Here is a 22,249-nt window from a genome sequence, read left to right on the forward strand (position 1 = left end):
TGTGGAAGCACAAGCAATACGTTTAAAAACAAAAGAAGAATCACTAGATTAGGTTACATACTTGTTTGATTTTTTATTTTTAGACACTAAGATTGCAATTGATTTGTGAGAAATTCAGAAATTTTGATTTTTTTTTCAAATTTTCACAACTCGACCGATCTCCTTCAAATCTCGAATCGAAACTTCCAATTCATGATTTTTCATGTTTTATAACAATTTGACACTGATTTAACATGATTTACAAAAAAAAGAAAAAAAAAAAGATCAAAAATCTAAAATGCACACCAGATTGAACATGTGGGATATATCCCATTACTTGTGTGTTTTGTATTGCACAGGTGGGATACAAGATATATCGTGGGATATATCGGCCGATATCATCAATACTTTGAACATTGCTTCCAACTTCCAAGAGAGAGAGAATGTAGTAGAGAGAGAGAGATTAAGACCACTTGGAAGTAGGAAATGTGAGAGAGAGAGAGAGAGAGAGAGAGAGAGAGAGAGAGAGAGCACTTGGAATTAAGAAATGTAAGAAAATAAGAGAGTTTTGGGATGAGAATATTGCAAATGGATGAGGTTTGGAAGCCTTTTTATAGGCAGAAAGTTGTTTTTTTATTTTTACAAAAAATTTTAAAAAAAAATTTAATGTGCCATGGTCAATATGGGATCACATGTGCCATGATTGCATATGCGGTCTCATATGACAACACTATTGGTGATACTTAGAAATACATCGCCTATACCTAGAATTTCTGAGACTAATAGTGTTGTTAGTATCGCTACCAATGTTATCGGTATCACTGAGCTGGAGATATGGATAATATCGGGGATACTCTGAATAATGGGAGCATCTAAGAGGTAAGATCTAGCCATTAATCTAGTCCTAGGTGACAAGTGGATTCCATGTTGATTTACATTGGGCCTCAACTGAATCTCAACTTGTGAATCTAATAACACCTTTATGTTAGCCAGTAATGGAACTTCAAAAGATGCATCAAAGCCATCATACTAAGATCCTTGAAGTTCCTCGGCAATCTCAAGTCAACGGACAAGTCTAAGCTAGTACATAATCAAGTTGATCCAATCCAAGTATTGAGGGTATTGTTGGTTAAAAGATTCTATGTGATCCATCCTATACGAATATTCAATTGAGTCTAGAACTAGTGATGTAGGACATGAAATTAAATATGACATGCAAGAGCTCAAGCTTTAGATTATACCAATTTTAAACATCCTACATACGATCAAATATTCAAAAAGGGGAATCTATGGGGGTCCAAGCCTACACAATTTTAGGGCTGGATTAAAATTATAAACCAAACAAGCCCAAAAGATTGTAAGAGTCATCCATTCTTGCAAAGGATTGTTCCCCAATTCAAAAGATCCACCATGTTTCAATTTGGGGGAAAATCTAGGGTTCGAAAATTGGGAATAATTAGGATTTAGGAATCTTAGGGTTAGGGATCTAGATTAAGGGGTTTGATTGAAGTCTAAAGAGAAGGAAAATAGAGGAAAATAGAACTTGAGATGAACCACACGCGCTGGACAACAGATGGCCCTGGGTGCACGTGCGTGCCCAACTGTCTGCACGTGTGTGGGGCCTACAAAGTTAAAAGCTGACTTCTAGGCTAGGATCGACCAGGGTAGGGCTGCCTCCATGCCAAATTTCGCATCGATCCGTCGCAAGGCGTATGCGTGGTACTCCGCCGAAGTTTCAGCCCCCCAGATGAGCCAAAATCTGAAAATCTGTTGTAGAAGAAAACTTGGGTACAAGAGAGGGTGAATTGGAAGATGGAAGGGATGTAGAATATGATGGATGTGAGGAGTAAAGAGGTGAGGGTGATTTGGAACGAGTGTGGTTTCACACCACGGTAGTTAACCCTTCGAGGAAGGGAGGGTTTCGCACCGAATTTGATTCTTCAACCCAAAGAGATAGAGAGGAAGAAAACGTAGGAATTTTATTCAAAAACTTCATGCCAATACCTACATGGGGTTGCTTTATTTATAAGAAAACCCTAAACCCCAAAAGACAATTTTACCTTTGCATCATGTGCGCGCACCAATACCAAAACTTAAAGCAAATAAATACTAAGCAATCAAAACCGTTCATGAAGTTTCTAATAACAAAAGTAATCAAAGTTCAAAATCCTAGATCATCTAAAGTAGTGGGCCACGATTATGAGATCCGATGGTAGAATCTATGTGATGATCGGGTCCACTCCAAAGCCCCATAGTGCAACCCCTAACTGTGAGGCCCTCCAAGGATGTTGTCGTCCATCCAGATCTAAAGTGGGGGCCGCCTCCTCCTTAAATATGTGCGCAGGGTGGGAGGGCGTGCGCATGATGTCCCCATCAACTAGGTTCTAATAAACATATGAACATCTGTACTCCCATGTGTGAATGGTATTAGGAACTAGATGCCAAATGGTGGAGATTAATCCATCTCGACTTGTCATTGGTTCTATCACACATGATAACTATAGACAAATCCCGAGTTGCCCAAGCCTACCAGGATGGTTGTGGAGTCTTCGGGTACTCTTAAGAGTTATGGAACGTCGACTCTCCAATAGCCTATCTAGGTTATTATGTCTACTTCGTTCTTTTCCCAAGGACTTAAAGAGATTCGATCAGGAATTTCTACAACCAATTAAATTTTCCAAGTTTCTAATCATAATTAATTATGTAAGCACATAGAAGATGGGTCTCTAATGATCCTAATCCATCCATCCACAAAGGTTGCAAATGACCAAGTTCAATCCTCACAGGGTCGCGTATGGCCCATACCTAATCAACCAAGTCCAATTGACTTTCCAAGGCACATACAAACCTAACAATCTCCCACATGCCCTAAAGCCAATTGGATTCTATATGCAATCCCATATTAAATACATGACCTATAAAGGTTTTCATTTAGTTACACGGATAGGCAGGATCACAGACGTTTGATGATGTATGGCATACTGAAGTTTGTAGGGGTTAGGACCACCTTATGGTAGTACTCTTTAAAACACTGAACTCCTATGAATAGATCCTACCCCCAAAAGAAAGAGAAGAAAGAGAAGAAGAAACTCTTCCCCCCTCCTCTCTGCTTCATCTCACGTGTTGTCCTTCTAGTGGATGGTTCTCATCTTCTCTCGCATCCATGGCCCTATAGTGGGGATTTTGAGATGGCTTTCAAGGCATCTCTTCACCGATTATCCTTCTAGTTTGAAGGATCGACATCTCATGACTGGACGATTAGAGGACATAATCATAGGTACGATCTCAACCATGGGTTTGTAACTTTCAGAAATGTAATATCACCTAGGTGGTAAGTAGATCCTAATCATCTAAAATTAGGTTTTATAGAAATTTTATTCTTCTATCTTTTGAAAAATCCCAACAGGCAGAGGAAGTTGCAAGCACATGGAAATGGCCACTCTGGGATTGGACAAAGCTTCAAGAATGTGTTGAAAAATTCGGAAGTTCTTTAGATGAGTGTGGAAGGGTGTACTGGGACATACCAAAGATTGAAGTACAAAAAGAATGGCCCATGTTGGGTTCTTAACAAATTCAGTACCACATAGAGCTTTCAGAAAATCTTAACATCCCTCCAACTTCTGATTTGTCTCATTTAAATGTGTACCAAGGTGAGGTGCAAGGAGGTAACAAGAAGGTTGGACTGAACAATTGCCAAAAAGGCGAAGGAAAAAATAAATTGGATCCTTGATGTTGGAGCTATTGTGATCCTAACGGTAATATCTAATCCAGTTTAAAGAAAAGTCAATGGCTGAAGAAAGTCTATGGATTTCCAACACCAAGTTGAATAAGTTAGATGAAGATCTGTTGCAGTGATATGTTGAAGCAAACTCACTGGAGTCAAATTCCTTCCAACCCTGGGAGCATGTAGTCTGATTTTTGTCACCCTAGTATGCGGCTATTTTGAAGTGTTAAACATCATGATTTTCGCCACAAGTTGGTACTGTTTGAGCACTTGATGAATAATCTATTGAACTAGTGCAAGTTTGTATAGTACTAACATGATGTGAATACTGCCAATCTTTGGACAGGGTCTAGGTTTTGTGATGGGAAAGTGGGAGCTTATGCAATTTCTTCTGTAGTGGAGAGCACTTGCTGTATTTTGGTTAGTAGAAAACAATGACCAGGATTAGATTGTGGGGAAGGCTGAGATTTAAATTACTAGATTTTCTTTTTGTCAATGTTATATAATCTTAGAAGAGAGACTTGCTGAGATAGTAGTTGCTGCAATTTTATCTATAGCATATTATTCCCTAGTGACTCTGTTTTTTGCGTATTTTCTTGTGGATTTTACTTCAAGCCCTCTGGCAATGATTTTGAATATCCTCTGCAATCCTTTTTTTTTTTTTTTTGTCCTGTGTGTGTGTGGGGGGGTGGGGAGGTGGGTGGGTAGGGATTGCCTTTGCATTGCTCCTCCCTTATATATTTTGAATTTTGGGAATTAGAATTTCATTGGATTTCTTATCAATCATGGTTATTTGTACTGTAGGTATGCTGAGTACTGAAGATATGCAGATGCTCAATGACTCAGATGTTAGTTATGGCAGTTCGAATACAAGTGGTACTGATTCAGGCATGGGATCTGCTGAATCAGAGAATGACATAGGAGTTGAACCTACAGCCTATGGCCAAGAGACTTCCATCTCAGAGAGTACTGGAGGCAATGATGTTCCAATCTCGAGTGCAGGTGCCCTGGCTTCCAAACAAGTTGCTCTTCTTGCAAAAGAGCATAAACCTCACAGGTTGGTGATTTAGTGGGTGAGATGTGGGCTTGAGGCACTCTTTTTCAGATTAGAACTCCTTCCCTCTTCCCTAGCTGAAATCAGTTGCATTAGTTTATATTGTTTGGGATCATTACAGTTGTGCTTTATATAGCTGTGGCTTAATGTGGCATAGAGTCCAGACTCGCTTTTAGAAATAGGAGTTGCTTTTACAGGTGAGCATGATATTGCTCATAGTTTACTTGTGTAAGAGTGTGAAGCTTACGAGATGCCTAGAAGTACCAACATGCAAGCATATTCCAAGAAAAGAATGTTAATACTTCGATTTTCTTGAAGATCTTTCTTCTCATTATTTAAAAGATGTGTATTTTTGGGTGATTTTATGTTTTAGATTCATTTCATCTTATGCTGCCATTGATATAATTGATCAGCACAGGACCTAAGTTTATTATATTATGTGTGATGTTCAAGCCTTCAAGGAGAGTGCCCATCAAAATACGCGATACTATGAGGTAAATTGGGTGACCTTAACAGAAGTTTAGGTAAAAGGAATGATTTCACTTGTAAATGAAGCAGTGGAGAATGAAAGGCAACCCTTTCTTAATAGAGTTGATCCGTATGGCCATTGTTGGGTTTCCACCAGTAGCTTCCTTGAAAAGTCCATCAAAGTATGTTCCTATTGTATGCCTATATTGTCAAACATCATGTTTTACCCCTTTACTATATCTTGAGGTTGCTTCCTTATACTCATCTGTTTCTTGTTGTACATATTTGCATCTGTCATCTTATGCTACAGTGTGTAGCTCAGCGATAAAGCACTTGCAAAATTTAGTTGCTGCATGTAGATGAGCAATAAAGAACTTACAAAATATTGTTGCTTACTTAAGTGACCTTTTGACTTTCCACCATATGCTGTTATTTTCCTATATCATTTTATCTCCATGCCATCCTTATGTTCTTGTAATGATTCCTAGGGATGATAATTTGCATTCAGAAGACCTTAACTTTCTGGACTTTGATGAGGATTTGTCTGTTCAGGTGTTACACTTGCTACAGCAGTTCAGTTTATCCGTTATAGTTTTGAACATAAATATCTGCCTTTTAAACTTACATATTTTCTGCTTCTCCTTTCTGTATTATAGGCTAGAAAAAGGGACAACGAAACCGAAATCGATCGTTTGAAAGTGATGTTGGTATAATCTTTTGTTGTTCTATAATGTTGTTACCTTTGAGTTATATTGTGTTTGTGCCAGAACTTTGTTGTTCGTTTTACGAACATTTGATTATATTGTTGCATGATCTTAGCAACAAAAGGAGTTGGAGTTGTCTCAGTTAAAGCAACAAATTGAGAAGGAGAAGGTACTCCTGCCATTCTCAATCTTGTATATCATGAATTTTCTGTGTATGGTTATCATATTGAAGAAAAGAAGACACCTACCGTTTGACTTATTATATGCACTCATATTGTGTATGTATGATTTGTAGTAATGAGTTATAGAACTGCAGCAAAAATTTACTTATTGCCTATTTCTTAAACCAAGGAAAACATGCAGTTTTCCGTTAAACCCCCACGGGGTTTCAGTGAATGGCTAGCGTCGTGGGTTGCTCCCCACCTACGCAAGTTTGATCCCCTGCCCCTGTGATTACCCAATGCATGTGGTTTGCGGGTGATTGTGTGCATCCACAGGGATTAGTCTAGCCTTAAAATGGGGCGGGCACACCTTGTCGTCATTAAAAAAAATAAAATGCAGTTTTCCCTTAACCTTATGCCCCATGATGACAGTGAGATGTATACAAACATCCATGATTGTTTTACTCAAGCTCTTCAAGATTGACACTTTGGACCTTGATCTTCTTCATGTAAATTTATAATTGGTCTTTTCTTCATTTATGATTCCTGATCTCTCTCCAGATTCTACAGGTTTCAATAATTTTCAGAAACATGCATATAAGAGTAGACACAAGAATTATACTGGATTTGTTAGAGAAACATACTGTAGGTTATAGGAAGATGAACAGTAGGAAAATGAGATAGGATGTTTTTTTCTTTTTCCTCACGCCACAATTCAAAGACTGATTTATGGGGTTTTGAATCACTATTATCTTAGGGCATTTGCATATCATCCGATGTCTATTGGCGAATTTTTTGAAAGACACAAAAGTGTGAATTTTTTGAAAGACACAAAAGTGTAAATACAAACTAAAGGTTATGATCTCACCTCAAAATTGTGTCGTGTAATTGCTGCAGCAGTTTGATTTTGACCTTTCAACGTAGGAAGTATCTCCAATCTATCCCAGTAAAGTCGAGAGCAAAGAGCCACACACGTGTTGGGCTAGGGTTGGGTGTATGCACTTGAGAGCCATCCACATCCAAGGCACTCTTTTGCTCTATCCGCCTTGGGATAGGATTTATTTATAAGTAGGAATAAGGGTTTAAGAGGAAACACCAATTATAGTGCTCCTCTCCCTATAGACTTTGATACATTATGGCCTATACCACCAAAAAATTGTGGACTGCCTTATCCTTGCACTCAGATTGACCAAATTCCTCCATTGTACAACAATGTCCACTTTTTTCTAAAAACCCATGTCGGTTTAAGAGGTGAGCCACAAGATCTCAACCATCGCATATCCATCATGCACACTAAAACCATTTTAATGGTTGAAAGAAACATCAACAATTAAAAACCTTTAAAACCTTTCAAGCATTGGGTGTAGCCAGAAAATCACTTGATGGATAGTCTAATCACTAAGATCTAAGCAACAAATAAGTTCTTTGAGGTAACAAGAGGATCCCATACTAGAGCATATGAAGATGCATGCATCCAATCACACTTGTATGTTAATTGTTAGCCACTAATGTAGCCTCATTGGGTGAAGCTAAACACACAACACCAGGAGCTCGTACTCCCCCTATGACCTTTGGTCTAAGGATTAATCAAAGCTGGTGGATGATCAAGTCGATCCACTCCAAACATGATCGGTGTACTAGAATAGATATGATGTGATCCTCCAATGCAAGTGCTCAGCTTGTCCTAGAACATATGAACTTGTATCTGTGAGCACTCACATTCAGATGTGGGGTAGGGCTATGGAACAATTATCTCGATAATGGAGATCTTCTATGCCAACTTGTCGTTAGTTCACAAATAGAAGATGGTCAATTAACCTTTCATGGATTGTTTAATTCCGCTACTACGGTCACAAAATGTAGGGTATTGAGATCCATGAAACAAAGCTCTCCCTTTTGCCAATGGTCGTTGTGTTGAAATTCACCTTCTCGTAGGACAACTGGAGGAAACCCTCCCCTTAACCTATAAAATCATAGACAATTGAGGTTTCCCACACATTTAATTATGATGTCCATGGTAAAACGAAACATGTGGTCATCCATGTACGTGATCATATCAATCATTTTTGGCTTTCCAGGGCACACAATACCAACAATGTCAATCTCAAATAGTTGGGACAATACTATGGTGATGATCATGATGATCTGCGTATCATTTCAAATCAAACACATATATACATAAATATCTGTGCATGGTATATGCATATAGAAAAATGATCATATACATAACTGTAGTGTGGGTCCGATTTCTTGTATTTGACATCCAATCGGTCTAAAAGATGCTTCACCATGAAAATGGGAAGCATTAAAATTCAGATTAATCCAATCATCAGGTGGGCTGCACCATGTCAATTTTTACACATCTGATTTTCATTGGGTTGATACAGTTTCATCCGTAGTTGTATACGACTCTTTATAACAATCATCAGCCCGTTCAACAACTGAAAAACGCATGCGCACTAGCGTATTTTATTATCATGTTGTTTTGTTTCTTTAAGTTGTAATTGGCTCAGAGAGCTCTAGCTCTCCTTATTAATATTCTAATAAATCTTATGTGTTGATGCTGAGATCTGGTTGTCCCTGCTAGACCGTCGTGTACCTGCAAAACCAAGTGACAATGGGGGCCCTGGTTGTAACCAGGGACCCTCTGATGCCTAAGTCAGAATTAGCACACTCTGGGTCTGGTAGAATTAGGGTAATAGTGCATACCTTCTACCGTAGGTAGGGTTCTTATTTATAACCTTTTCGAGACCTCTTCCATGTATGGTAATGAGTTTGTCACGTAGATACGTATCACACAAGGGATCTTCCCCTGGGTATATGGCGCTTCTCTCGGCATGATTCTCCGCGAAGATCTCAGGGAGGTAATCCTTTCCGTAACAAAGGGGACATCTCCTACTGGTTGGCATCCAAGGAGGCCGTGGTCGATAGCCGAAGCTAACCTCTAAGTTGCTTTGGTCAAGGTCCTGCAGACCAAGCTTAGTTGATGATTGGGGTCAGGGTTGAGTTCCTTGATCGGCGTCCATAGTTGTTCCTTGGTCGCGACACTGAAAGGTCAACTAGGCGACCAAGGTCACCGGTCATAATGCCTGGATTAGTTGTGGGGGGTATGCTCGGCATCTAAGGTCGAGCTCATACCCGACCTCCCAGCTGAGCTATTTACCTTGTTGTTTTCATTTGATCCCAGTTGTTTGGTCAATCCAGTTTTACCCATAACAGTAGCTCCCTACTTCTAAGCGTTTTCCAGGAGCTTGGGAAGTAAGTGGACTTGGACTAACGCCCGAGCACGAGGACTCACGCAAAGGAGGTCGGCTCGAACACTCCTTTCTCTCTTCTTTCTTAGTCATTCTTTTTTTTTTTTTTGGGAAATGTCAGACGGTTCTGGTAGAGCCTTTTTGGGAAATGTCAGGCGGTTCTGGTAGAGCGTCTGTCTCCATGGCCTTTCACGGGAAGTCTGCCCTGGAAAGTATGGATTCCCAGTTGGGCGCACCCTCTGGCGTATGGTCTTCGATGACGGATGGCCATGAGGAGGTAATGCTGGCCCCGAGGAGGTCAGAGCCTGTGTTTGTCGAGGGGCCGTCTTCGGACGTCGGCCCCTTCGGGTCGAGGCTACAGGATGCAGACCTAATTCAAATTAGGTCGGAGTTCCAGATCCCCAACTCCGTAGTGCTCCGAGCTCCCAAAGTCAGGGAAGATCTGGGTCATCCTCCCGAGTGTGAGGTGGCCATATATCTCGTGGCCTTACAATGTGGTCTGCGACTGCCTCTCACCCTATCGTGCAAGAGGTCGTCCATCGCCTTAGGCTCGCCCCAGGCTAGTTGATCCCAAACGTTTGGCGGGCCATTTTCGCACCTTCATTCTGTGGCATAAGCTTGGACATGCCGACCTGTCCGCAGATGAGCTCTTGTACTTGTACAGAGCGAAGGCCAACCCTAATACTTGGGCTGGTACTATTTCTGTGTGGGGGAACAAGGGCCAAGCCTTCATTACCGATAACCCGTCATCTAATAAGGGCTGGAAGGACAAGTGGTTCATCGTGTCGGGAGAATGGGAGGCCCCACTAGTTGAGATGGGCAGGATGTGTTCCCAGGTCGCTACCATATTCGTATTCCCAGGTCGGAAGTTGCCGAGCTGCAGACCTTGTCTTATTTACTACTATCTTTTTAATTTAATTTAATTTAATTTTTATTTTTATTTTCATTTTTATTATTTTTGTGTCCTCATTCATTGACTCTGGTCGTGTCTTTTTGTAGCTCTTCCTCGGAAGCAGCCCAAGCTTACTCAATTGCAACTTCATCAAATTAATCGTGTGAAGGAGCAAAGCGCCGCTGAGAGGAATTGGATGAGGCTGATCACTCCCCAGTCCTTGTACCAATCCGGCATGTCTTTGGTCGAGCCAATAGGTATATTGTAGCTGGTCGAGTTTTCATTGGACTTTTGTGCTCGGACTTTATTTCTTCACGTCTGACCGTTGTAAATTTTTGTAGAAATGGTAGATCGTCTCCACCCTTTGAAGAAAATTAAAATTCCCTCCAAAGCCGAGCTAGCGCAGCTGAAGAGGACGATCGAGAAGGTTCCCGCCCCTCCTCTGGCTTGTTGAGGGGAGTCCTCTAAGGTCGCGGAGGACAGACCTGAACCCGTCCCCGAGGGGCTCATTGCCCAGCAGCCAACTTCAGCAGCTACAAGCAGGGCAGCTCAGGAGGCTTCCCCATGCAAGGTCTTCCTTCTTCAGCCGATGGCAAGGGAAATTGTGGATTTGGAGCCATCCCCAGCTCGGGAAGAGGGTCGTCTTGCTGAGGGCCCCTCCATTGCACGCGACCAACAGGCCGAGGTTGGTGGTGCCTCGGGGCGTCCATAGTTAGCGGGTCAGGCTCCTTCCCCATGGATCACCACATGGCCCTCCTAGCTCAGTGGGGGACCCGACATGTGCCCAAGGAGGATATCTTCGTCCACACGATGACCCTCCTGGGCGAGTTGGCGGCCTCCTTCCTCAAATTAGGTCTTCTTTGCTTTTCTTTTCAACATGTTCTTTTGGTTTTCTGCCCCCTCATTTGTTGCCCTTTGTTCTTGTTTCTTTTTTCCAACCGCCCCTAGCCTTTTAGCCGCTCACCGAGCATTCCAGGAGCTGGGTTGCAAGCTCGAGGAGGCGAGGGCAGGCCTCCAGGCCAAGGATGCCGAGCACGAGGCCTTTATCGGGGCTAGGGACACGGCCATTTCCTGGGCCGAGTCCCTCCAGGAGGCTCTGCGGGTTACAGGGGAGGAGCGTGCAGCTCTTGGGGCCCAGCTAGCTAAAACGGGTGGGAGAGGGCTGCGCTGTGGGCCAAGTCGAAGGGGCTAAAGTCGCGCCTGTCCATCTCCGAGGCCGAGTGGTTAGAGGTGGAAGCTAAATCCGCGAGGGTGGAGGTCGAGTTGGCCGAGGTGTTGGCCAAGTTGGCAAATGCTAAGGCCTCCATCCCGGTGATGCAGGCAGCAACAGTGGATGCGTACAAGGCCTCCAGGGAATGGGCTGAGGAGCTGGAGGAGTACTTCAGCCTTGGCTATGGGCAATGCCAGGAGCACATCAAGCAGAAGTATCCAGAGCTTGACCTAGACTGCTTGGTCGATGAGTCTCCCGAAGACCCTGCCCCTGCTGTAGCCGGAATCGAGCAGCCCTGCTGAGGAATCAGCCGAAGCCGAAGCCAAGCAGCCGTAAAACATTTTCTTTTCTTTTTTCTTTTTTTTTTCTTTTTTTAAATTTTTTCTTTGTAATTCATTTCCTTTATCAATGAAAAAATGTTTTTGTCATGATTGGTCACGAATGTTGTGTGCATGATCTTCTTAAGTTAGTAGAATTAGTAGGTCGGGCGGAGTAGAGATAGTAGGTCGAACAACGTAGGGCCAATAAACCACTTATTTAATGGTAGGCTGTGTACGATATAATCGATAGGTCGACCACATAGTAGTAGGCCGAGGACTTTCGTGGTAGACCATATGACTCGGGTAGTCAAGATAATAATGTTAAAAGAAATTCTCTTCTCTTGACTTGGGGAAGTTCTTTTATTGTAGAATTTATAGTAGAGAAGAAACAGTAGCAATATCATGAGCAGCTTTTCCCTTTGAAAAAGGGAGGTTGCTCTTGGTTGACCGAGCAGTTGTCGAGGCATCTAACATGGTCGGCATGTCCGTTGAACTTTTGAATTCCTTCTCAGGCATAGTAAATCTTTAGGTGCTCGGCATTCCGTGGATGAGGCAAGGGCCGAACTTCCATGTCCTCAAGTCGATATGCGCCCGAGAGTGTCGTGTCCGTAACCCTGCAAGGTCCTTCCCAACTCGGCCCTATATCCCCAAGCCAGGCTCCTTGGTGTTCTGGAAGCTCTCGTGAAGGACTTAAGTCCCTTACTCGAAATTTGTACACCTTGACCCTGGAGCTATAGTATTGGGCGGCCCACTGTTAATAGGCGGTGATTTTCAACTATGTTGTTCCCTTCCTTCCTCGAGGAGGTCTAGACTCAGGGCCATTTGCTCGGCAATTTGACTTTCGTCCAATGATTCAATGAAGGCGGTCGAAAGTCATACTTTGACTGGTATCACGGCTTTAGCGCCAAAGGCTAAGGAGAATGGAGTTTCCCCATTTGAAGTTCGAGCAGTTGTTCGGTATGCCCAGAGGACATGTGGTAACTCCTCGGCTCAGGTCCCTTTGGACTTCTCGAGCTTGGTTTTGAGATGATTTTTTATGAGCTTGTTAACCGCTTCTACTTGTCCATTGGCTTGGGGATGTCGAGGTGATGAGTAGGCGTTGTGAATGCCAAGTCTTTCACAAAGTCCTCGAAAGCGCGCGTTGTCAAACTGCTTGCCGTTGTTTGTGACAATAGTGTGCAGAATGTTGTATTTGCAGATGATGTTCTTCCAGATGAAATCAGTGATCTTCTGCTCGGTAATTTTGGCCAACGGCTCGACCTTAGCCCCACTTGGTGAAGTAGTCGACAGCTACGACAGTGAACTTAATTTGACTTCTGCCCATCAGTAGTGGTCATATGATATCAATCCCCCACTATGCGAATGACCAAGGGCCAGTCATCGGGGTTAGCTATTCAGAAGGCTGTTGAGGTATCGGGGCCAATCGTTGGCACTTATCGCATTTCCTTGCATACTGCTTGGCATCCTCATGGATGGTCGATCAGTAGTACTCTTGTTGAATCACTTTGTGAGCTAGTGCCCTTCCACCCCAGTGGTTACCACAGACTCCTTCGTGGATCTCTCTCAGAACATATTCGGCTTCGTTGGGTCGGAAGCACCTCAGGTATGGTAGGGAATATCCTCTTTTGTAGAGGATGTCCCCTATCATAGTATACCGAGCTGTTCTATTTTGAATTCTCCGTGCCTCGATTTTGTCATCAGGTAGTTCATTCCTCTAGAGGTAGCCTATGATCGGGTCCATCCAACTCAACGTCGAGATGACATGAAATGCTTCATCCGGCTCAGGTCGGCCGATGTTGGGCTCAAGCGAGAATTCAATCAGGACTGTTTTGGTGATGTCATCGTCGGCCGCTACGGCTAGTTTTGCTAGAGTATCTGCTCAGGAATTTTCTGCTTGGGGGACCAAGGTGACTTTACACTCGCTGAATTTGCCAATAAGCTTTCTCGCCTTCTGGAGGTAGGCGATCATTTTCTCTCCCTTTGCCTGGTACTCGTCAGCAACTTGGTTGACGATGAGTTGGGAGTCGTTGTGGATCTTCAAGGCTCAGGCTCCCATGGTCTTCGCCAGCCTGAGCCCGACGAGTGCTTCATACTCTGTCTTGTTGTTTGAAGTCGAGAACTCAAACCTCAAGGCATACTGTATGCAGGTCTAGTTAGGTGCGACAAGGATTATTCCTGCTCCACTGCCTTTTGAATTGGAGGACCCATCAATGTGAAGGGTCCACTCTTGTAGGTTGGTTTCCTCCTCGTCTTTGGCTTCTTCAGGAGGCTCGACACTAGTGAGCTCAACAATGAAGTCAACCACTGCCTAGCCCTTGATAGCAGTTCGGGGTAGGTATTTGATGTCGAACTCACCGAGCTCAATCGCCCATTTCGTCAGTCTTCCTGACACCTCAAGTTTTTGGAGCACTTGACGAAGGGGTTGATTGGTCTGGACCACAATGGTATGGGCTTGGAAGTAGGGGCAAAGACGTCACGACGACATGATCAAGGCCAATGCGAGCTTCTCAGTATCAAGGTATCTGGTCTCAACTTGGACCAGTGCCTTGCTCATGTAATATACATGAAGCACCCCCCCCCCCCCGACCTCTTGTATCAAGGCCAAGTTGACCGCTGCAATTGAGACAGCCAAATAGAGCAACATTGGCTCTCCCTGCTCGAGCTTGGAGAGTAGCGAGGGTAACCCCAGGTACTGCTTGAGTTGTTGGAAGGCATGTTCACAGTCATCATCCCATGTCGGCTTCGTCTTGCCCTATAGTTGTCGGAAAAATGGCAGGCACTTATTTGTAGCCTTGGAGACGAACCCATTAAGGGCCGCTACTCTGCTCGTGAGACATTGAATTTCTTTTGTAGTTTTGGGTGAGCTCTTGTTCAACATTGCTTGAATTTTGTCAGGGTTTGCTTCAATTCCCATCTGATTCACCAAGAAGTTGAGGAACTTTCCCGAGCTTACCTCAAAGGCGCACTTGGTTGGGTTTAGCTTCATCTGGTATTTCCTCAGGATGGTGAACATTTCTTTGAGGTCGACCACATGGTTTGTCGCTCTGGTGCTCTTGACTAGGATGTTGTTGACGTAGACTGCTATAGAGCGCCTGATCTACTTTGCAAATATCTTGTTGACAATGCATTGATATGTCGCTCCGGTGTTTTTCAATCTGAAAGGCATGACCTTGTAGCAGTAGAGCCCATTGTCGGTGACTAAGGTCATTTTCTACTTGTCGTGTTCGTGCATGGCCATCTGGTTGTAACCCGAGTAGGCGTCAATGAAGCTGAGGAGCTCGTGCCCAGCTGTGCTGTTGACTAGGTGGTCAATCCTCGGTAGAGGGAAACTGTCTTTTGGGCACACTTTATTCAAGTCCGTGTAGTCGACACATACCCGCCATTTTTCATTTGATTTTTTCATCAGCATGACATTCACTATCCAGTAGAGACAGTAGATTTCTTCAATGAATCGGGCCTCGAGAAGTTTACTAACCTCCTCACCAATAATCGCGTACCGCTCTGGTTCGAATGCTCGTTGCTTTTGTCTCACAAGTCGGTGGTCGAGATCGACGTTTAGTTTGTAGACCATTACCTCTGGGCTGATGCAGGGCATTTCCTGATGCGACCATGTGAAGACGTCGATGTGCTGCTTCAGTAGGCTAATGATCTCCTCTCACTAACCTGGGGTTAGCAACGAGCCGACTTGAATCATGCGGGTCGGGTCGGCCAGTGTTCGAAGCATCGATATCGCTATAAGTTTCGCTGTCAGGGATGCAAAAACAATATCAATATCACCAATAATATTGCTGATAACCGAAAATGCAGGAAACATAGGAAAAACGGTGGAATTTTCAGTGAAACTTCAGGTGATGTTAAAATGTACATAATTGAATATTTAGAAATTAAAAAAAAAAAATTTGCAAAAAGAATGCATACATAACAAGTTTCCTTTTAATGGGGCCTTAAAAGCATGTGTTATTGTAAGAAATCAGTTCAACCATCCCCTTTAACCTATTTAACCATCCGACCTTGCATCCAAACATCCGTTGATATTACAAAATATCAACAACACATGATATTTCACCAAGAAATCATCAACAATTGGAAAGAAAATGAAAGATTATGGTCTCAATATCTAGCATGTTGCGATATTGATAATATCGAGATATTATCAATATTATCAATGACAAATTGAACACTACATACAACCATGTGCCCATGAAATAAAATTAAAATAATTTTTTTCTAATAAATAAAATTTTGATGATATCAATACGTTGGCGATATTATTGAAATATTGTCAATACACTTATGATACAAACATTACCTAGAATTTACATAGTCGAAAATATTGGCGATATTGATGCATTGGCAATACAAGCAACATCTAGAATTTACATAGTTGAAAATATTGACGATTACATCAACAATATTGATTTGCCAGCGATATTTAGCAATACATTGCTAATACCTGGTATTTCTGATACTACTAGCATTATTAGTATCGCTACCAGTGTTATTGACATCGTTGAGCTAGAGATGAAGATAATATCAGAGATATTTTGATAATATCGGAGATAATTCGGACACTGGGGTCGGTCTCGCAGAGGGGTACAGGAGATCCTCTTTCGACTAATTCTTCTTGGAGGTCGAGAGATGTAATCGCCATCGTCTGTCGATGCGCTTTTTCCCTGAGCGTCGTTGAGTAGCATTATCGAGCTTCGTGTTGATCGCCTCTGACCTGACCAACACCCTGCCTGGTCGGGAACTTCATCATGAGGTGGTAGGTAGATATTGTTGCTCTCATAACATTGAGGGATGGTCGTCCCAATATTATGTTGTAGACAGAGGGACAATCGGCCATGAGGAAGTCGATCATCACAATGGTCTGATTGTGACCCTCTCCTGCAGTCATGGGCAACAGTATACTTCCTTCGGAGGTGATTCTCTCCCCTGCAAACCCAAGTAGGGGAGTGCGGACAGGGTGTAGTCGTAGCACTACGTAGTGTAGCTAAATAGTGTAAATCCCATGTCGAGTACACTACAGGAGTCGTAGTCTATAGTGTATTTTTTATTTTTATTTATTTTTGAACAGTGATGAGAATATTCATTTTTATTTTTTTTTAGTTTTGTTTGTTAAAAATAGTGTAGAACTTATATTATATATATATATATATATATATATATATATATATATATATAAACTCAAAACCAAACCTTTTCTTGTTTACTTTTACTTAAAATGGTGGTGATCCTTTGTTAAAGTTGGTGTGACACTTACATGCTAAAAAACCTTTAAAACTAAACTTAAAAGAAAAAGGGTTTCGAAAGAGGGTTTTCAAAAAGCCCTCTTTGTATAGATGACATCTGTATTGCACTTAATACTCTTAACCCATGGGATCTTTATTTATTTTTCATACTTGTGAGTTGTGACTTGTGGTTTCCAATGTTTTAAATATAGACGATATCGGCCGATATATCCCACGATACATATTGTATCCCATTTGTGCGATACAAAAAGCACAGGTAATGCCGATATATCCCACATGTTTGATCTAGTGAGCATTTTCAATTTTTCAATCCCTTTTTTTTTTGTTGAAATTATGTTAAATTAATGTCAAATGGTTAAAAATCCATTGGTTCTTCATGTTTTGCATGAAAAATTATGGAGTTTAAGCTTTGATTTTGAGATTTATATTTTGATATTGACCGTTAAAAGATTCAGACGATTAAGAATTGTTCTAGACTTGAGGGTTTGCTTAGGTTTTCTACTTGTTCGAGACTTGAGATCCGAGATTATGGACGTATTGAATGAAATTTCTCTACATTGCTTCTTTTGAGCAAGAAAACTTCTTGTGAATGGAATTTGGTGTGAAGCCATTGGAGTGATTCCGAGTTATCTTTCTTATTCCTATCGAGGTATTTCTTTCTTCTCTCTGTCAAACTCTCTTTTTTCATTGAATATTCTCTCTTCTTTCTCAAACCCATACTCCATAATCATCAACCCAACTCATTACCAACCAAACCGACCTAGCCCCACCACACTGTCCATACAACTAAAGCTGTACACGAGCTGAGTCGAGCCAAACTAAGTTTGACCCAAGTTTGGCTTGGCTTGTTTATGTGACACCCCTGTTCAAGCTTTATACGAGCCGAGCTCCGAGCGTATCCCTATTGTTTGAGCTTGATTTGGTCCAGATTATACGAGCTTGAGCTTGGTTTGATTTGGACCAAATATTCGAGCCGAGCCAATTCGAATCCCACTGTAGCGTACTTAGTAAACTTTGTGGGACCACTGTCATGTATATGTATTATCCACACCGTCCATCCTTTTTACATATCATTTTAGAACATGATCCAAAATTAAAAGCTCTTGGTAGAAGGAAAAAAACATTTATAAAAGATGCTTTGACGATTAAAGACAAGCTACTAATCTAGACACAGTGGTGTAAAGGCTTTGAGGGCAATATTTTGGCCCTTTGTGATTCAGATCCTTGATCATCCAGGCTCGCATTCGAAACTTGCTTACTTAACTCGAGCACCCTCAATGGTTTTGACATTGTCCTCTTGCTTTTGGAAAAAAAAAAATGATTCTTTCATCTTATTACTTTATTCATTTGTGAATATTGAGTTGAAGAGAGTCCACAATCATCATCATCGTCATCATCATCTTAAGCCTTATCCCAATTAATTGGAGATGGCTACACAAATCTTGTTCTGCCATTCTACTCTATCAAGTGCCATATCTTCAGCCTAGACCATATGTCATCATGTCTTTTCTTACTACCTCCATTTATGTCCTTTTGGGCCTTCCCCCTACCCTTCTAGGGCCTTCAACTTATGCCAGTTTACTCCTAACTAGCACGATTCTTGGTCTTCGTTGCATATGACCAAATCATCTAAGTCTACTTTCCCTCATCTTATTACCTATTATTGCTACTCCGAGGCTCCTTCGAATGCATTCATTTCTAATTCTATCCTTCCTCGTTCGCCACTCATCTATCTCAATCTTCATTTTAGCTACACATCTTATGAACTTGTTGTTCCTTAATTGCCAAACATTCTGTCCCATAAGGCATAGTTGGGCTGTAGCTATCCTATAAAGCTTCCCTTTCTATTTGAGTGGTAGATGATGGGCACATAAAACTCTAGAGGCACATCTCCATTTCTTCCACTTGGGTTGAATTCTATGGGCAACATCCTTCTCAATCTCTCCATTCTCATGAATTATTAACCCACAGTATCGAAAGTGGTCATTTTGGGAAACTTCTTGGTCAGTAGTCTTCACTAATTCCTCATTTTCACTTTGATTGTTACTAAAATTGCACTCCTTATTCTCTATTTTATTTCAACTAATTTTAAATCCTTTAGAATCTAAAGCACCTTGCCTTTCTACCTTTGTGTTTATGCCTTCCCTCGTCTTCCAATCAAAATTATGTCATTTACAAACAACATACACCATGGCATCTCTTCCTGCAAATTCCTTTTTAACTTGTACATAACTAATTGGAAAAGGTATGGCTCAATGCCGACCCTTGATTTAAGCATGCAGTAATTGGGAACTCACTTGTCTCTCTACTAGTGGTCTTCACATTTGTTACTGCTTTCTCATACGTATCCTTAATCATGTCAATATATCCTCTTAACACTCTTTTCTTTCCCAACACCCGCCAGATTAACTCTCTAGGGATCCTATATCCTATATATGCTTTATCCGAGTCAATAAAGACCACATGTTGATCCTTTCTCCTCCCCTAGTATTTCTCCATCAATTGTTTAGGTTGGAAAATAGCTTTAGTGGCAAACCTATTGGGCATGAAACTTAAACTGATTTTGTGATACATTCATCTCATGCCTTAGTTTTTGGTTAATCACTCTCCCAAAATTTCATAGTGTAGCTCATAAGTTTAATCCCATGATAGTACATCTCTGTATATCTCCTTTATTCTTATAAATAGGTAACTAAATACTTCTCCATTCGTTTGGCATTTTCTTCAATCGTACAATCTTGTTGAACAACTTTGTCAACCAAAATAACCTAGTATCTCCCGACACTTCCAAACCTCCATTGTTATACCATATGGTCCAACGGCCTTTCCTATTTTATTCCTTCTCAAACCTTCTTTCACTTCAGATATCATAATCTTACGAAAGTTTATATGGCCTCTAATGTCATTTGAGTTTATGGTTCCTTCTATCCCCATGCTCTCAGAATGGCTGTCATTTAACAAGTTCTAATAATAGCTTCTCAATCTTTCATTAATCGTATTGTCCTTTATTAGTACCCTTTGGTGATTGCTCATAATTCACCTAACATGCTCTATGTCCCTGCCCTTTCTCTCATTTTTGCAAGTTTGAAGACATATTTCTCACCTTCTCCGGTTCCCAATCTATTGTAAAGACCATCATAAGCCTTTAGTTTAGCCTCACTACTTTCTTAGCAATCTTTTTGCCATTTCTATATTGTTCAAAAATTTTATCATTTCTAGTCCCTTCCTAGGCTTTAAAACGTGAATGTTTCCCTTGAATAGCTTTTTCTACATAATCATTCCCCTACCAAGTTACATTACATGATTGGCTTTTCCCTCACTCATAAAACATCTTTTGCCACTTTCCTAATGCACTCAACCATCACATTTCTCATAACATTTACTTGACATTCCACTTTCATTCTTTCATCAATTTATTTATGAATAACATTCTCTCTCCTTTTAAATCCCACCACCTAATTTTTCGACACCTATTAATTTGACTCCATTTCTTCCATCTCTTAATGTAAACATCCATATCCATTAACCTATGTTGTGCAATCAAACTCTCTCCTGGCATAAACTTGCAATCTTTATATATTGATTGTTTTGTTTTCCCAAGTAGGAAAAAAAATTATTTGGCTTGTATGTGATCCACTTTTGAAAGTTATTAAATATTCATCTCTCCTTTTAAAGTATTTGTTTGCTAGAGATTGATTTGTATGCCATAGCAAAAATAGGAAAGTCCACAATCAAAAGGGGCATAAAAGATTGCTCCTAGGAAAAAATATTGCTCTTGTCATGTGACAGGTGACCGAGATCATAGTTAGATCTACCTGATTGCTTTGTTTTTAAATTTATTCCATGTATTATTGCATGAGTTAAATTATATAGTGCAAAAGATTCAATTTGAAGTTACATTTTTTTGTTGCAGCTTGCTCTATCTATTTTGCAATCTAAGGCAAACACTGAGCTTGGTGATGCACAAAAACTTATTTCGGCAAAAGATGTAGAATTACATGCAGCTGAGGAAAGCCTCTTTGGGCTGAAGGAGGTTCTTTCTTTCTTTTTCTTTCCCTTCTTCTTCTTCTTCTTGTTTTTTTTTTTTTTTTTTGGTTATAAATCTTTCATGTCTAATTCAATACCTCCCTTTAGCTACTTACTATTTTAATATTAAAGCTTTGGCCTAAGAATAAGTATTGTACAAAATTTTTTAGTTGGTACAAGTGGGGTCCACTATTTAGTGATTTATGTTTTAATACTCAACAATTGCTACTTGTGCAGATGTACTTTTTTCCTTATCTATGGTTTGGGGTTGCATATGTAATTTCTTATGTTTTAGGGCTATTTTTGTAATATTTAGTAATTTTAGTTAACGAAAAGGATTAGTCTATCAAACAGTCAAATGATCAGTTGGGTGTAAACCTCTCCTTTCATTGTTCCTTCCATCTTCTTCTTCTTCTTCCATCACTCTTCTAGATCGCATCCTCCATTGAAACTTTGTATCAGTGCATTCAACCCACCTTTGGAGTTGGCTGCACTGCTACATCATCAGTTGTAGCGTTGTATTACCACGGTTCTCAGTTAAGGACAAATAAGGGTAATGTTGGAAATGTCTACATTTATTATATTACATACATATGGTTATGGGCGACATCTCCTGGGGAAGGTAAAAAAGTAGATTTCATCATCATCTTATTCTTTTTTCCATATAACTTGTTGATTGATATTAGCCTATGTAATGGACTATTAGATTGCGCTTTATTGTGATCAAGCTTTGTAATAGTCTATTACATTGCGTTTGTGCAAATTTGGGGTTCTCATTGCTGGGCCCAAGCCTGGATAAAGGAGGGTTGCGTCAGGTTGGCAGCTGGCGTCAAACTTATGCCATAACTTCCATCATGAATCCAAACAATATGACATTCCAAACTCACTGAAGGTATGGCCCTTGATAGAGTGAAATGGTAAAATAGGATTTATGTAGCTGATTCCAAGTAACTTGGATGAGGCTTAGATGATGATGGTGATGATATTTTTTCCATGGGATTGATGGGTCAAGGGTGACAGATATAGTTGAGGCTTTGGAAGTGAGAGTTTGAACCATTAGTTAAATTTGAAGCATTGAAAAATAAGGACTTGATCTATCACCCCTTCTCTTTTTTCTATGTAACTGAGTTGCAAATGTTGTGTGTTGTATGGGAATATTCGAGTCTTTTCTGTTTAATTATAGATGCTTTTGGTGCAATTTTTTG

At 41.0% G+C, this 22,249-nt stretch overlaps 1 protein-coding gene across 7 annotated transcripts in view; it reads left to right on the top strand.

The window, feature by feature from the left end:
- LOC131230689 (protein PTST homolog 3, chloroplastic) overlaps nucleotides 1-22,249 on the top strand; it is a 154,946-nt gene that overhangs the window by 59,854 nt on the left and 72,843 nt on the right. For all 7 annotated transcript variants that reach the window (XM_058226607.1, XM_058226610.1, XM_058226608.1 and 4 more), the window contains 5 exons: nucleotides 4,508-4,760; nucleotides 5,714-5,777; nucleotides 5,882-5,932; nucleotides 6,045-6,098; nucleotides 20,932-21,051. In XM_058226607.1, the coding sequence (XP_058082590.1) occupies nucleotides 4,508-4,760; nucleotides 5,714-5,777; nucleotides 5,882-5,932; nucleotides 6,045-6,098; nucleotides 20,932-21,051 (542 nt within the window). The remainder of the gene's footprint in view (nucleotides 1-4,507; nucleotides 4,761-5,713; nucleotides 5,778-5,881; nucleotides 5,933-6,044; nucleotides 6,099-20,931; nucleotides 21,052-22,249) is intronic.

The sequence above is a fragment of the Magnolia sinica genome, chromosome 17, assembly GCF_029962835.1.
Source record: "Magnolia sinica isolate HGM2019 chromosome 17, MsV1, whole genome shotgun sequence".
NCBI lineage: Eukaryota > Viridiplantae > Streptophyta > Magnoliopsida > Magnoliales > Magnoliaceae > Magnolia > Magnolia sinica.